This window comes from Cyrtonyx montezumae, unplaced genomic scaffold (assembly GCF_038088225.1).
Source record: "Cyrtonyx montezumae isolate F1298 unplaced genomic scaffold, pur_monq_1.0 scaffold_17, whole genome shotgun sequence".
Taxonomy (NCBI): Eukaryota; Metazoa; Chordata; class Aves; order Galliformes; family Odontophoridae; genus Cyrtonyx; species Cyrtonyx montezumae.
The window spans coordinates 19,883,633-19,898,031 of NW_027071903.1; the positions used below are offsets into that span (position 1 = coordinate 19,883,633).

At 58.5% G+C, this 14,399-nt stretch overlaps 1 protein-coding gene across 3 annotated transcripts in view; it reads right to left on the bottom strand.

The window, feature by feature from the left end:
• Positions 1 to 2,481: 2,481 nt before the first annotated feature.
• Positions 2,482 to 14,399, bottom strand: part of LINGO1 (leucine rich repeat and Ig domain containing 1) — a 35,512-nt gene continuing 23,594 nt past the window's right edge. The window contains exons 1-2 of one of the 3 annotated variants that reach the window (XM_065733609.1): positions 12,367 to 12,431; positions 2,482 to 4,634 (exon numbers count right to left, since the gene is read on the bottom strand). In XM_065733609.1, the coding sequence (XP_065589681.1) occupies positions 2,781 to 4,634; positions 12,367 to 12,372 (1,860 nt within the window). In that variant the 5' untranslated portion in view covers positions 12,373 to 12,431 and the 3' untranslated portion in view covers positions 2,482 to 2,780. Of the gene's footprint in view, positions 4,635 to 11,539; positions 11,564 to 12,366; positions 12,432 to 14,399 lie in introns of those variants that run through there. The other 2 variants (XM_065733610.1, XM_065733611.1) reach the window with 2 other exon arrangements.

Genomic DNA, 14,399 nt, shown 5'->3' on the forward strand with positions numbered 1-14,399 from the left:
GCCCCTGCTCTCACCTGGTTAAACTGCAACAGAAACATGCCGTAAATTTGAGCAAAGGAGAGAGAGAAAGAGTTTATTCTACTTTTTTTCTCTTCCCCATCTTTATGGCCATGAAAATTGCTGATCTGAGATGCTGGCCCTTCTAAAACGCTTTTCTTCTGCTCCATCCATCTGCTTTAATCACTCGGTGACCGAAAAAAGAAAGGAATGATCCAGCTCACAAAGCAACAGAGATAAAAAAAATAATGTGGCAGGGGATGGAGTGCTGCCAGGTGGGCTGCTAGTGAGCACCAAGGCTGTGTGGGTCAGGGCTGGGGTGGCTCTCCTGGGGACACCCCCAGATGTGTGCTCAGAGTGTTCGGGTGCCCGGGAAGAGGTGGAAGGCTGCAGGACCTTGTATGGAGCAGAAGTAATATCCTCTCTTCTTTTCTCAAGCTTCTTTTTAAGACCTGATTGCTGCCTTTGATTGCTAGGATACTACAAAATACCTTGCTGGACTTGCTTGTTAATATTATTATTATTATTTTTTAAATCGCTGTGTGTTGAATTAGCTCTTTTAATTACAGCGTTAAAAAAGGATAACTGGAGTCAATTAAAAAGCTCTTTCAGTCCAGCAGCTGCCGGGGAACGTGGAAACCTCTCCACCCCTCTTTGCTGAACTGCCAATTGAGGTGTGGTCATTATCCTGGCAGAGAGCTCAGGCAGAGGGCTGTGCAAACCCCATGTGGGGCAGAGCGTGGCCCACAGTGATGCTGAGACAGCTCCTGCCGAGGGCTGAGCTGCAGGGAGCACTGCAGGGTCCATCCAGCGCCCGCTGTGGCACACAGAGCTGCAGGAGCCTGCAGTTTGTTACTGTGGGTTCACACCTAGACCACTGCAGATGGTGGCTGAGGGCTGCAGGGAGGGACGGCCTGCAGAACGCCGTTGTTGTCCTTTTGGCTCTTTTAAACGGCAAAACAAAGAAAGCAAGTGGCTTTTAAAATGGTTTGCTTTCAAAACTGAGAAGGGAGGATGGGTTAGAGATGATGAGAAACTAAAACGTGAAGCTCACAAAACCTGCTGTGGAGAAGGAAACGCAGAATGTTTCGTTTCAAGGTGAATGGAAAGCTGAAACCAGCAAAAAAAAAATCCCTCTTCCCGTGAGCACAGATGTTTCAGGTTGTTTTTCCTAGATTAGCACGTTGCTGGAAGAAAAGAAAATCCATTCTTTTCTCTGCCGGCACTCCAGGTTCCTGTTGCTTATTTTTTATCACGTTGTAGTGACTTTGATCCCCGAAGACTCCTTAAGTGCTTTACAAGCCAAGCATGCAAATGTGGGCTCATCCCCCGAGGTGCCACCAACACTATAGAATCATGGAATCATTACGGTTGGAAAAGACCTCTAAGATCCCCCCAGTCCAACCCCAACCCGTCCCACCGTGCCCACTGACTGCGTCCCTCAGTGCCACGTCTCCACGCTTATAAAGCACCTCCTCCATGACCCCACCACCTCTCCTTCTCCTTCCACTCCTTCTGAGAAGAAATTTTTCCTAACATCCATCCACCGTGGTGATAGGTGACCCATGGCAGCATCGGGGCAGCCTGCCCCACCTCCCTGCTGCAGCCCTGGGCCTGTTCCCCTCTGGCTCGGGCAGCATGTCTGTGTCTGTGTGTATTTATATATGTGTTTAATTTCAGATTTCCAGACGAGCCTGCAAGCCAAATTCCCTCGGACGTGCCTGAGGGTGCTTGCGAGTCTGACTGCCAGCTGCCACGTGCCCAAATCCTCCACGAGTGGGAAACCTCAGCGGACCCCATCACTACTTGTGTGCCACTGGCTTCCAGCAGGGCACTGCTCATCCTTCCTGCTCAAACCAACGTCCATTGCAGAGGAGATACCATCGTGCTGCTGCCAACGGTGGGCAGACAGTCCTCTCCTACGGACCCATGGGTATCCCAGTCCCACTGTCATCTGAACTGGGGCTTCCAGTCCTGGCACGCAGAGGGCAGGCAGGCAGCCCTGCTGGGTGCTGCTCACACACATCAGAGATGTGGCCCCGCTTCCCTGGGCTTTGAGGCCGAGCTCGCCACTGAGATGGGCATTTGGGACCCGGCTGTCAAAATACAACCAGTCCTCAGCAAAGCAGCTGAATTCCTCCGGGTGCGCTGCGTGGGGCCTAGGGCACCATGGAAAGTGTCTTTTCTGGGCAGCAAGAGCTCTTGGTGTCAGCAGGAGAGTCACTCTGCCTGGGGCTGTTCTGAGTGCTGGAAAGTTCCTCCGAGGCCAGAGCTCCAGAGGGGACAAACCGAGCAGTCGCCAGAGATACAGAAGTCAAGATTTTGCATTCCAACTATCTATAGGAAATAGGGTTTTTTATTATTTCAAGTTTTCATAAAAATTCATAATTATTGAAATCAAAGTTACAGAAGAAAGTTTGTAACTTTTTATTGATTTTATTTCTTTTTTTTTCTTTTTTTTTTTAGTTTATTTCCCCCCCCCCCCTTGTTGTTTTTCCCTCTCAGAATTATATCTGACACCAGAGTCCATCAGACAAAGTCCTTACAAACACAGGAGTCCTGAAGACATCGGCTGAATGTTTTCCTGGTATAAAGAAGAAGAGGAGAAAGAGGTGGTGACGGTGCGGGTGCAGAGAGTTTGGACTGGGGCGGAGGGCGTGGTGGAAGGAGAGAGGTCGGTATGTTTGTACCAATGTTTTTAAATTATTTTTATTTGTTCATATGTTCTCTTTAAAAAAAAAAAAGGAAAAAAAGCAAAATTCTATTTGCAAATTGTTGCCTGGTTAAATCATTTTCATGTTGAATTTGCGCGGTGCATCGGCAGAGCTGATGCCCGCGTCAGACTTGCGTGGCACGTACTCGATTTCAATGTTGTGCTTGGTGTTGCCTTTCCCCCGGCTCCACAGGAAGAGGAGCACCAGACAGAAGAGCACGACGCCCAGGAAAGAAATGAAGCCCATGGTGGTGGCGATGATGAGAGTCTTGATGTCAAAGGGAAAAGGCACGGTGGCACGTGTGCTGTTGGCATCGCTCTCGTTGGGCTGGTTGGAGATGAACGCGAAGGTCTTGTTGGGCTGGTGGGGCCAGTCGGGGGAGTAGCTGCGCACGTGCAGGTGGGCCAGCATGGTGTCGTTGCCACCCGCGTTGCTGGCAATGCATAGGTAGGTGCCGTTGTCCTGGATCTGGGCGTAGCGCACCTCCAGCGTGCCGTCAGGGAAGACAGTGAGCCGCCCGTTGGTTTTGGTAGAGATGAGGTGCTTCCGGGGAGAAAGCCACATGATGGCGGGTGGTGGATCCCCGTCTGCCCGACACACAAAATGGACCGTGTGGCCCTCGTCCACGAAGATCTGCTGAGGTTTGCGGTCCCGTATCCGAGCTCGGCGGCAGGTGAAGTAGTTGGGCAGGAGGACGTCAGGAAAGTCTTTGAACTCCTTGCCCTGGACGAACTCCGGGGTAGAGCAGGTGGGCTGCTGCTTGTTGAAGTTCAGCCTCCATCGCCGTCGGAAAACCCACAGCAGCCGACAGTCGCAGGCTAAGGGGTTGTTGTCGAGGATGAGCGTCTCCAGGTTGCCCACCGAGTGGAAGGCCGACTCTTCCAGCGTGGTCAGCAAGTTTCCTGACACGTTCAGGATGCGCAGGTAATTGAGGCCACGGAAGGCAAAGGGCTCGACCGTGGTGAGCTGCCCTCCCACCAGCTGGATCTCCTGCAGCCTGAGCAGGTCATGGAGCATGGAGCCCTCGATGGTGACAATGGGGTTGTAGGACAGGTTCAGGAACCGGAGGTAAACCAAGTGCCTCACCGACACGTACGGGATGGACGTCAGGTTGCAGTGGGTGATGGACAGGGAGGTCAGGTTCAACCCGTAGAGGCAGTTGGATGTCATGGTATCCAAGTAGGGCCAGTGTGAGATCTCGAGGACCTTTAGCCTGTACAGCCTCTTGAATGAGTAATCCCGGATGGCATTGATGTTCAGGTGGCGCAGCCGCAGCACAATCAAGCCGTGCAGGTGGGACAGGGCCTCTGTGGGGATGGAGGTCAGGTTGCATTTCTCCAGGGTCAGCTGCTCCAGGCTGTTGAGGCCGCTGAAGGCCCGATGGGAAATGTAGACAAGGTCATTGTCCCCTACCTCCAAAGACTTCAGGTTGTACAAGTCCTGGAACATGTAGTCTAGGAGGATCACAATTTTGTTCTCACTAATGTCTAGCTTGGTAAGGTTGCTGAGTCCAGTAAACACCCCCAAGGGGATCAGCTTGAGTCTGTTACTCCTGAGCCCCAGCGTCCTGAGGTTGAAGAGGTTGTTGAAAGCCCCAGGTTCAATGGCACTGATAATGTTCTCGTTTAGCTCCAGCTCTTCAAGGTGAGGGTAGTTGGCAAATTCATCCTGGTTGAGTGTCTTGATGCGGTTCTTACCCAAGTCCAGCTGCCTGGTCTCGGTTGGGATCCCCTCCGGGACGACCATGAATCGCTTCCGATGGCACAGGACAGCACGCTCCTGGGCAGAGCACTCGCAGCGGGGCGGGCAGCCCGTGGCAGAGCCGGACAGGATGGATCCCAGCATCAGGAGGAGAATTGGCTGCCAGCAGGCCAGGATTGGGCTGCGCATACTCGCCTCCCCAGCTAACATCCTATCTCTCACCTGCAAAACATGGGGCAGAGAAAGAGAAAAGGTGGAGGTGAGCAAACACGGCACAGAAATGAGGAAGGTTCACCGTCCCGGTAAAGGTGACATTATCTACCACCTAACAAGTTGAGAACTCCGTCGGCGCTTCTCCCTGACTCCAGAATCCTCAATAAATACAAGATGAGAGCGGTCAGTGGCCAGTGTGGGGCTGGAACACTGCAAGGAGTGGGATCACCACACACATCGTCCACGGGAAGGCTTTACTCACACACAGGCAAGAAATGGGACACCATATCAGGGGGCTGTTGTGAGCACGCCTCTAAGACACAGGGTGTGCTCTGCATGCGCCTACCCAGTGGTGCATGCCCTACACAAAGGTGCCTCTAAGACTCTGGGCATGCTTTGGGTGCCCCTACATAGGGACTGCTGCACGTGCACCTCTAAGATACTGGTGCCTCTAAGACACCAGGTGCATTTTGAGCACCCATACATGGGGACTGTCGTGCCTGTGCATCTAAGACATTGAGGGTCCTTGTACGAGGCCAGCTCCCCTTACACACTGGGAGACCATGGGAAATTTGTGCTTGACCGTATACAGCATCCCTCAGTGATGGTCTCAAAACACAGCCCGTGGTCAGCCAGTTTCAGGGCTGCACTCTTCCAGGCTCCCTGATTCCTGGTTTTTGTGCTCCTTTAGCAGATCAGCCCCAGGCCCTCTGTGAAGCCCTCAGCTGCCTGTCCCAGGAGCACTGGTGGCTGGGATCAGGACAGAAAGCACAAGTTCTCTCTTGCTCTACCTCTGTGCCGTTCCTTTCCTTACTGTATAAGCTGTTATGAGGAATCAAATCATATTAATGTTACAAATGAGATGAGCAGCTACTCTGGACTTTGTTTATATCTATTGTAATGTGTAGGCTCTGCATCTCTTCTACCAATGCTATTTATGGCTATCGCTGCATTGCTTTATATCCCTCATTACATACACTGTCCATTACTTTCCCTACTGCAGCACTATTTATGGGTCTGGTACACATTCTGTGCGTTACTTTAATTGTGTCTGCTTATATGCATCATTTCATAGAGCTAGATGGTGTTAAGTTTTGATGCAGAAAAATAAATTCAGCATTTCTTTGCAAGGTTAAGGGTCTGATGGGTATAAAACCATCCACTAGTGCCATCTTGGAGCCCAGCAGGCCTCGGCATGCCATGCTGAGCTCCGGCTGGGCTGTGCACTGTGGAATCCCCCGTTGGGCCGTGCAGTAGGTGAAGCCCTCTCGGGTGTGCTGCAAGGCAGCCCCCGAACCCTGCCTGACCTCACAGCACCCCGTGTACCCAGCTGGGATCGGGGCTGATGGCTGCGATGCACGAGCCCAGTACCAGCCCTCTGGCACCAACATAAAGAGTGAATCGATGAGAAGGGAGCAGCTGCTGGAATCACCAGTGTCAGACAAATATCAAATCCGTGCAAACCAAAGGAAAAATTGTGCCCAGCAACGCGGCATCCAGCGCCCACCCTCGCCACCTGCTGCTGGGGACGGGAGCTCGGAGGCACAGCCCCATCCAAGCTGGGGGGAGGTGGGGGGGGGGGTTGGGTGTGGAAGCTGCCGAGGGGCGCAGATGGCCCACGGGCACGGTGCTAAATGCGGCAGTACCCGCTGAGCTGGGAGGAAAGATGCTATTCTGGGCCGCGCTGTGAACGCAGCCCAGGGCCGCGCTGCTGACATGAGCGGGGTGTGCGCTGCGGTGACGGACACGGGAGGAACATCCCTGGAGAAAGCGAGCCTGGGATGTCACAGAGGAGCCCCACTGTGTGCCTGGGTTCCCCCATACACGGGGTGCTGCTCCCTCCCAGCCCCGGCCATGCCCTGCTTGCTGTGCCCGGCACCGATCCGCTGCGCTGACAGCAAGCGAGCGGCAAAACCCCCACGTCAGCACTAACCCCACCTGGCATTCATAAATTACAGTGCGTGAGACGTTCACCCTTGAACCAGATGCTTTCGAGAGCGTCAAGCGACGCAGGCCATCGAGCCAAATCCTCGGGGCCCTGCGGTGCGTGGGGGCAAAGCGGGGCTGGGGGGCACGGCTGAGGGCAGGTGGGGCTGTGGGTGTGGGCAGGGGGACAGCCACCAGCCCGACCCCACCGCCTTTGCACGGAGTCTTTGGGATGCAGCCCTCGGAGCCGGCGCTCTCCTCGAAGCAGCTCCAGCTAAATCAAGTTTTATTGAACTTGACTACATTTTAGAGATAAAGACTCCAGGTTTACAAATAAATATTTAACAACCTTTCCCGCTGCTAAAAGAGTTGCTTATCCAGACCCCGGGCTCTGCGCTAAGTGTTCCTGTAGCTATCTGCAAAGCAGCAAAACAAAGGGAGAAGCTTTAATTTGCCAAACACGTCCGCGCCCATTTCCGCCTCTCTCCATCACTCCCTCTGCATCCACCGCACATCCGCGCCCTCTTCCCTCTGCCTCCCCCCTCCCACCCCAGGTGGGATGGCCCCATCTCCCCACTGGGAGCAGTGCTCCCGGGGGTTGCACAGGAGGATCTCTGCGCTGCAGGATCTGCTTTCAGCTGCTCCGAGACGGAGCCTGGAATAGGTGCGCCGCAACCTGATCCGCCGTGGCAGTTGCTCCGGGGCTGTAAAAGAGCACGAAGAAGTATCCAAGATGCAAATCCCCTTCCGGCACCGACACGGCCCGGCTGGCACCAGGTGCCCACAGCTCCCAACCCATGGGACTGCTGAGCCAAGGGGCTTCCCCAGGGCTACAGCTCTTCCACCCAATGTGTGATGGCCCCATTGCCCCCCCCGGGCATTATGTCATCGGGGTGCTGGCACGGAGATCCCATCGGCTCTGCGGTTCTGCTGAGGCCCTCTTGCTGAGATCACAGCTGTGCAGAGCTGCCTGCCCTCCTCACACCTTTGCTCCCTCGTTTTTCAAGGTGTTTTTTTTTTTCTCTCTTTGGCTGCACACGCTTCAGTGACCCATCAGCAAAGAAAACATCCTGACAAGTGATCAATAAGTAATTGCAAAGGCAGCTGTGGATGCCTTGGGTGCAGAGCCCTGAGCTAGCAGGAGATAAATGAGCACGGGAAGGTGCAGCGCACCGTGGAGCTCAGGCTGCAAGTCAGCCTCACTGTGTGCACCAACCACTGCAGCTGGGCCAAGGGCTGCCTGCAGCCAGACAGTGCTGCGTCTGCTGGGGGATGTCATCCTGGGAGCAGCACCTTGGAGATGTATGGGGCTGGGTCAGCAGGAGCTGGGCTGGGAAGGATCACAGAACCATGAGGCAACGTTGGCAAAGGCCTTCAAGATCATCCAGCCCAACCCTGACCCATCCCACCGTGCCCACTGACCACGTCCCTCAGTGCCACATCTCCACGGCTCTGAACACCTCCAGGGATGGGGACTGCACCACCTCCCTGGGCAGCTGTGCCAGTGCTGCACCACTCTGTCTGAGAAGTTCTTCCTGACACCCAACCTGAATGTCCCCTTGGCACGATCTGAAGCCATCACCTCTCATCCTATCACTTTCCAGGAGCAGAGGCCGACTCCCAGCTCACCACAACCCCCTGTCAAGGGAGGGCAATAAGGTCTCCCTGAGCCCCCTCTTCTCCACACTGACCCATCCTGGCTCCCTCAACCTCTCCCCATCACACTTGTGCTCCAGACCCCTCACAGGTCCGTTCCCCTCTCTGGACACGCTCCAGGGCCTCAATGTCTCAATGTCCAACACTGCACTCAATGTGAGGCCTCACCAGAGCCCACTGATAATCACCTCCCCAGTCCAAGGATGCACACCAGCTGACCAAATGGGGCTTCTCCTTTTATTTATGGCAGCAAGCCTTCCCTCTGAGAGACCCAGCTTTGGGGACACGGGCTGCTTCAGGCACCCAGCACCCAGCTCAGCGAGCACCGGGCAGGATCAGGACCAAGGGGGCTGTGGTGCAGCACAAGGGGCTTTGTGCTTCTCTGCATGTACCTGTGGAGGGGGATGGAAAAAAACCTCCTTGGACTACAGAAACATCTGCACCAGAGCAATGAAGCAGCATCTCCTGGGAGAGGCACCAGGGTCACGCTGACATTGGGAAGGCAGAGCCTCACCTCGCCGTGCCCTTATGGGACAGCAGCAGCTGTCAGAGCCCGTCTGCCGTCCCGTTCGGTGCTGTGGGGTCAGGGCAGTGTGCAGCCCAGAGCACGCCTCGCTGTGCAGAGTCAGGGTCCCGCAGGCCCTGAGGATACCACCCCTGCATCCCAGCCCTGCTCCAAGGTGAAGCCCCGCATGGAGGCACGGATGCTGCGTGGCCACAGCCAGCAGGAACCAGGCGTATCCCAGCCCTGCGGAGCGATGCTGCTGCTGGAGACCGTGGGCACATCCATTACGTTTCATTTAAGGTCAGCCCGTACTCACAGCACCGCTTCTGTTCCCACGCCTCATCCTAAAATACACCCACAACCAGCGCAATGCCCTAAAAAAAGGCCGACTTCCCCCGGAAACCTTTAGGATAACAGCAGAAGGACTTCAGAGGACACAGCCCCGCAGCTCCAGGGAAACTGCTTATATACCTCTGGTTGGGACTGGCCCCAATATTTTCACACTGCTGCCCCAAACGAGCGGCCCCACGACCCTTTGGGAGGGGCTGACTGCAGAGCAGAGGAGCATCGCTGTGCCCCCCCTGTCCACCTCCTGCCTGGAGCTTTCCCATGAGCCACATCACCACCTGTCCCAGTTATCACTTCATTCACACAGTAACGAACGCAGCGCTGCAGGAACGTCCAGGAAGAGAGAAATGGAGAAAAAAAAGGAGTAAAGGAAAGCATGAGTGAATGGTGAACGCAGAGTAGAACCCTCCTCCCAGCCTGGCTTTCTTTGTGATGGTTTCACACGCAGAATTCCTTTTTCTTTCCCCTTTCTCGCTTGTTTGATTTCTGCATTATTTATGGCTTGTCTTCGGGGCCCTCTATTTGTTGTTATTGTTTCATCCAACAATAAAACATATTAGATACAAACAAACAGCGCAGAGCTGTGGCGGAGCCCTGTCCTACAGCGGCAGCACCGCGGGGTGGGACCGGGCTGTGCCCCCCCAGCCTGGCCCCGTGGCTGCAGGACGTGATGGGATGTGTCCCCATGGCAGGAGCTGCCTTCAGTTTGTTCTGCCTGAGCTGAACGCGATGCTTTCCGCCCCTTCCTCCTCCTCCCCAGCGGTGGGGATAATAACACGGAGCCTGCACTCCGGGCTGTGTGTGAGAACAAAAGTAATCACGTGGAAACGCGGCGCATGGAAATTTAAATGGGAAACGCAAGGCCAGGGTTTCCATTTCGGTTCGGCTTCTGTATCCTTTCCCATTGAAAAGGATAAACAGAGTGAGCGCCGATCAAGCCTAATGGCAGCACCTAATGGCAGCAGGATTCCATGCTTCCCAAAGCAAATCGCAGCTCCGGCCCAGGGCCCGTTGCCAGCACAGCCCGTGGGCAGGGAGGAGCACCCAGCAGCATCCTTACACGTGCCCGGGCTCTGCCCCTCACCCCCTGGGTCTGCATCGGTTGTTTCCCATTTCACACCCGCCGTCTCCGATCTGCACGACGAGCTGGAAGAACAGATCGCGCCGAAATACTGCTGCTTCTCTCTGCGGTGAGAATTCCCCATCGGAGACCAATCCAATTAAGGTGCTGGTTATGAAATTAACAGGAATTACGAGAGTGATATTTAACGTTACGCATTCTGATGAAGAAAACAGGAATGATAAAACAAAACAAAACAAAAAAACAACGAAACTGACCCGTAATAATTGTGGGTCCCAGCGAGGTAAGTCAGAGCTGGGGCGTGGGGTGGGTGTGCTGCACTGCGGGGTGGGCACAGGGCACCGAGTGGGTGCAGCATCCCAAAGCAAAGTCCTGGCCCCGCTGCACAGCTCCGGGGGCACTGCCAGCTGGGCATCGCCCCGACCTCACGGGGCTGCTGGAAGTGTGGGCAGACAGAGCAGGGCGGCTCCGAGGTGGGGGTGCAGCCTCAGCAGCACGTGGGGACACGTGGCGGCGGCACGGAGCGCTCTGCGTGCGGCCATTCCCCCTCCACAGCTCCAATTTCTCCTCCCCCAGGTGGGGAGAGAGAGAAAATTGAGGCCATGGCCTTTCGGTTGGTTTCTCCCTTTCTTTTTCTCGGGTTGTTTGATTTGAGTTAAGCGTCCACAGACCGCTGCTCTGCCCCCACCGCAGCCACGCTGGCCTTTTGCCCACCCTGAGCTGTTCCTGCTCCACCAGGACACGCGGGGCTCAGCGCTGTACCACGGGGAGGGCCCCCATAGCCAACACCAGCACCCCCCCAAAGCCGCACCCACACATCCACCCATCAGTCCTCGCTGGGCCACGCTGGGCTCCGTTTCCTTCAGAGCCCCAGCGACTGCGATTACTCCGCAATTACACCGTAATTGCGGCGATATTACAGAGTGATTTATCAAGCCCTGAAGTGAAAGCTCGAGTCAGAGGGTTTTACACTTGCTGCGTGCGGTACAAACTTTGGCATCTGACAGCGACCGTCTCAAGCAGGAAAGCAAAGGAGCAGTAAGTCACGCCGTCAAAAACCTATACGGAGGAATAACCACCTGCTTTGTAACACACCCCCCCACCAAAGTGCCCGGACCGAGCTCCCGCAGCTCCTCCCTCCGCCCGCGTGAGCCCCACGTGCCCCACGAGAGCCCACGGCTGCGGGCACCGCCACCGGGACAGGAGGGGAACCCCTCCGGGTACCCCGGTGCTCTGCGGCTGCCGGGGGAGACGTGGGGAGGGCTGTGTGCAGGGGAAGGGCTGCCTGGGCAGCGCTGGGCTGGGGGCAGCTGAGCCCACTGCGAGGAAACCCGCTCGCACGGTGCCCGCACGCAGTTGCCGCACGTCCATCCCTCCCTCCCTCCTCCCGGCACAAACCCTTCAGCAGCCCGGAGGTGGCACCTCCAGCGCCGGAGCAGCCGTGCCGCTGCCTCGCACGCCGGGCTGTCCGCACTCGAGAAGCGCAAGGTGAAAAATCCGATCGTCCGCGGACAGCAGCGGAGCAACAAGAGGCGGCTACAAGGGGTGGGGGGGGGGGGTCGGGGCCCGTACCCCCCTGCCCCGAGAGCCCCTTCATCATTAACCCCTTCTCCTCCTGCAGGGCGCAAACCGAGGGCGAAGCGCCGTCAGCGTGCACCCTCCCCCCCCCCAACACACACACACATTCCGCTCCCTCTCCAATTCGGAACCCGGGCGAGGGAATCGCTTCAGATTGCCCCGAAGCCCCCCACCCCTCCCACCCACCGTCACCTCCCCGCGGCCCCATGGCGACCCAGGGCTCCGCGATCCGCCCCCCCCCCGGCCCCCGCCTGCGGGCCGCTCCCCGGGGCCGGGCGGAGCGTTTCCCCGGCCCCAGCCCCGGATGGCAACGCTGGGGCCGCCGCCGCTCTCCGGCTCCGCAGCCCTCCCTGGCGGGGAGCCGCTGCCCCAACCGTACCCCACCTGCATGTGTAATCCGCTGCCGGGCGGCTCGGCTCCTCCATCCGGGGAGCGGGAGGGCTGCCCCTCGGGATGCGGCTGCGGGCAGGGCGGGGCGGGGGGCCGGGGGAGCAGCGAGATGGGCTCCCGGCAGGAGCGGGGCGGCGGGGGCGGCCACCGGCGGGGCCCGGGGTACGTGAACCCCCTCCTCCCCCCCCCATCCCACCCCACTATCCGTCCCCGGCAGCCCCGCGCCCGCTCCCTCCCGGCATCGCCTCCCCGCTTACCTGCATCTCATCCTCGCCGGCGATCTCTTTCGGTCAGAAATGGCATCTCCCCCGGCCCCCACCCCCTCCGCCAAAATCTCCACCTGCAGTAACGCAGCTCCCCCTCTCCGCAGCGGCCGCACGGGAGGCGGCGGCGCTCCCGCTTCGTGGGTCCGCCCGGCTCCGGTCGCCCCCGGCCCCGCTCCGGCACGGGGAACCGCGGGGCCGCCCTACGGACGTACCGCGGCCGGCGGCCTCCCCTCCGCGCGGGGCGGAGGCATGGCCCCGCCGGGGGCTGCCACGGCCCGGGCTCCGGCTCTGCTTCGGCGCGGCCGGGCTGGGGCTGGGGCTGCTGCCGGAGCCGGAGCAGCCGCCGCCGCCGCCGCCGCCGCCGCCGCCGCCGCCGCGCCGGCCCCCGCCTCCCCTCCGGGAGGAGCCGGCGGCGGACGCGGGGCGGTGCGCGGAGCAGAGCGGGTCGGTGCGGAGCCGCCGCCAGTCCCCTCCTCCCGCCGCCTCCCCCGCGCAGAGGGGCGGTGGGTTCGGGGCTGCGGGAGCGCCGTGCGGGGAGCGGCGGCCCCCTGGGGTCGGGGCCGTGGCACGCCGCGGGGCAGCGCCCGGAGCCGCGCGTCGCCCGTGCCCGGAGCTCTGCTCCTCTTTTCCTATGGGGCTATGGGGCGCGGGGCTGGGAGCTGCCGATCCCCGGGGGCCGGCACGCAGCGCACGGATTTCCGCGCTCTGCCCGCGGGGTCAACCCTGCCCCGGTGGGCATCGGCCCCTCTTCCCTCGAAGGCCGATTTCCCCGGTGACAGCGAACACCGACTTTGCTCCCGACGTGCGCTTTCCCCTCTCGGCAGGGCCCTCCCAGGGAGCTCCCCGCTCCGTCCCGCGTGTGTGCGAGGCAGCTGCGCCCGGAACCCACAGCAGAGCCCTCAGTGTGGGGCTGAGCACCCCACCCTGTGCCCCAGGAGCCTTCCCTCGGGAAGCCCTTCCGTCCTGTGGGAGCTTTTGAGGAAGAGGATGGCTTGGCCTTTCCCCACGAGCCATTAACTGAGCGCAGGGGTGGGGATTCCCGCAGACAGGCGCCCTTGGTGGGCAGCCATCCCTCCCCTGGAGATGAGCTCAGGGCAAACCCCGTGCTGCTGCTCCCCCAGGGTTTGCAGAGCAGCAGCGATGCTCCCGCTCTGGGAACAAACAGGGGGTGGGCACTACCAGCTTGCAAGCTGCGTCTGAATCAGCCGGCAGTGCCGCTGCCCACCCGCCGGCTGCCCACTCCTGGCACACGAGGAATGCAGCCCCTCTGAGCGCAGCTCGGGCCTTCCCCAGCGCGGATCGATGCCTCCTATTATGACGGCTATTTCAGCGATGCCATCGATGTTAATAGCACTTCAGCAACACAGACAAAGCCGGGGAGCTGAACGCGTCCAGGAAAGAGAAAATAAAAACGGAGGACAAAAGACAGGCTGAGAGCGCTCAATGCTGTTTTCAGTTCTTTTTCCCCCCTCCCCACACGCACACAGTTAAAGCCCCACTGAAGTTCAGGGCACCGTGCGTTCGGTGCCAACGCTCCGGGATAATTCCTGGCATTGTCTGGTGCACGAGAGGGGGACTTTGCCTTGGTCGTGCCGCACAGCGGCGGTGCTATGCGCTGCCGGGAAGCAGGGGGCCTCCCAACACCGCCTTTCCGACAGCCGTCCACACCCCGTGGCACGCGAGGGACGAGGACAGAGCTTGGTACGGGGCCACGGATGGACGCAGCGTCCCCAGGCATGGCACCAGGGCTGGCAGGAGTGGGGTGGGTTTGTCATTCCTCCCGTCGTTATTATTAGAGTTCCTTCTCTTTTTCAGATTTTCACACTTATGCCTCAACGAGCTGAGCTGAGAAAACCCATGCAAATGCCAGGCTGAGATGAGATGCTCTGCACCTCCAGGTGCTGCCAGCACCGGCTCTCTGTTCCCCTGCTCCGCACCGTCCCTGCATTCACCACACCACGGGTTGCTCGGGCAGTGCCCCGCTGCCAGGCGTTCCCCTCCTTGGAGGCGGTGGCATTTGGGGA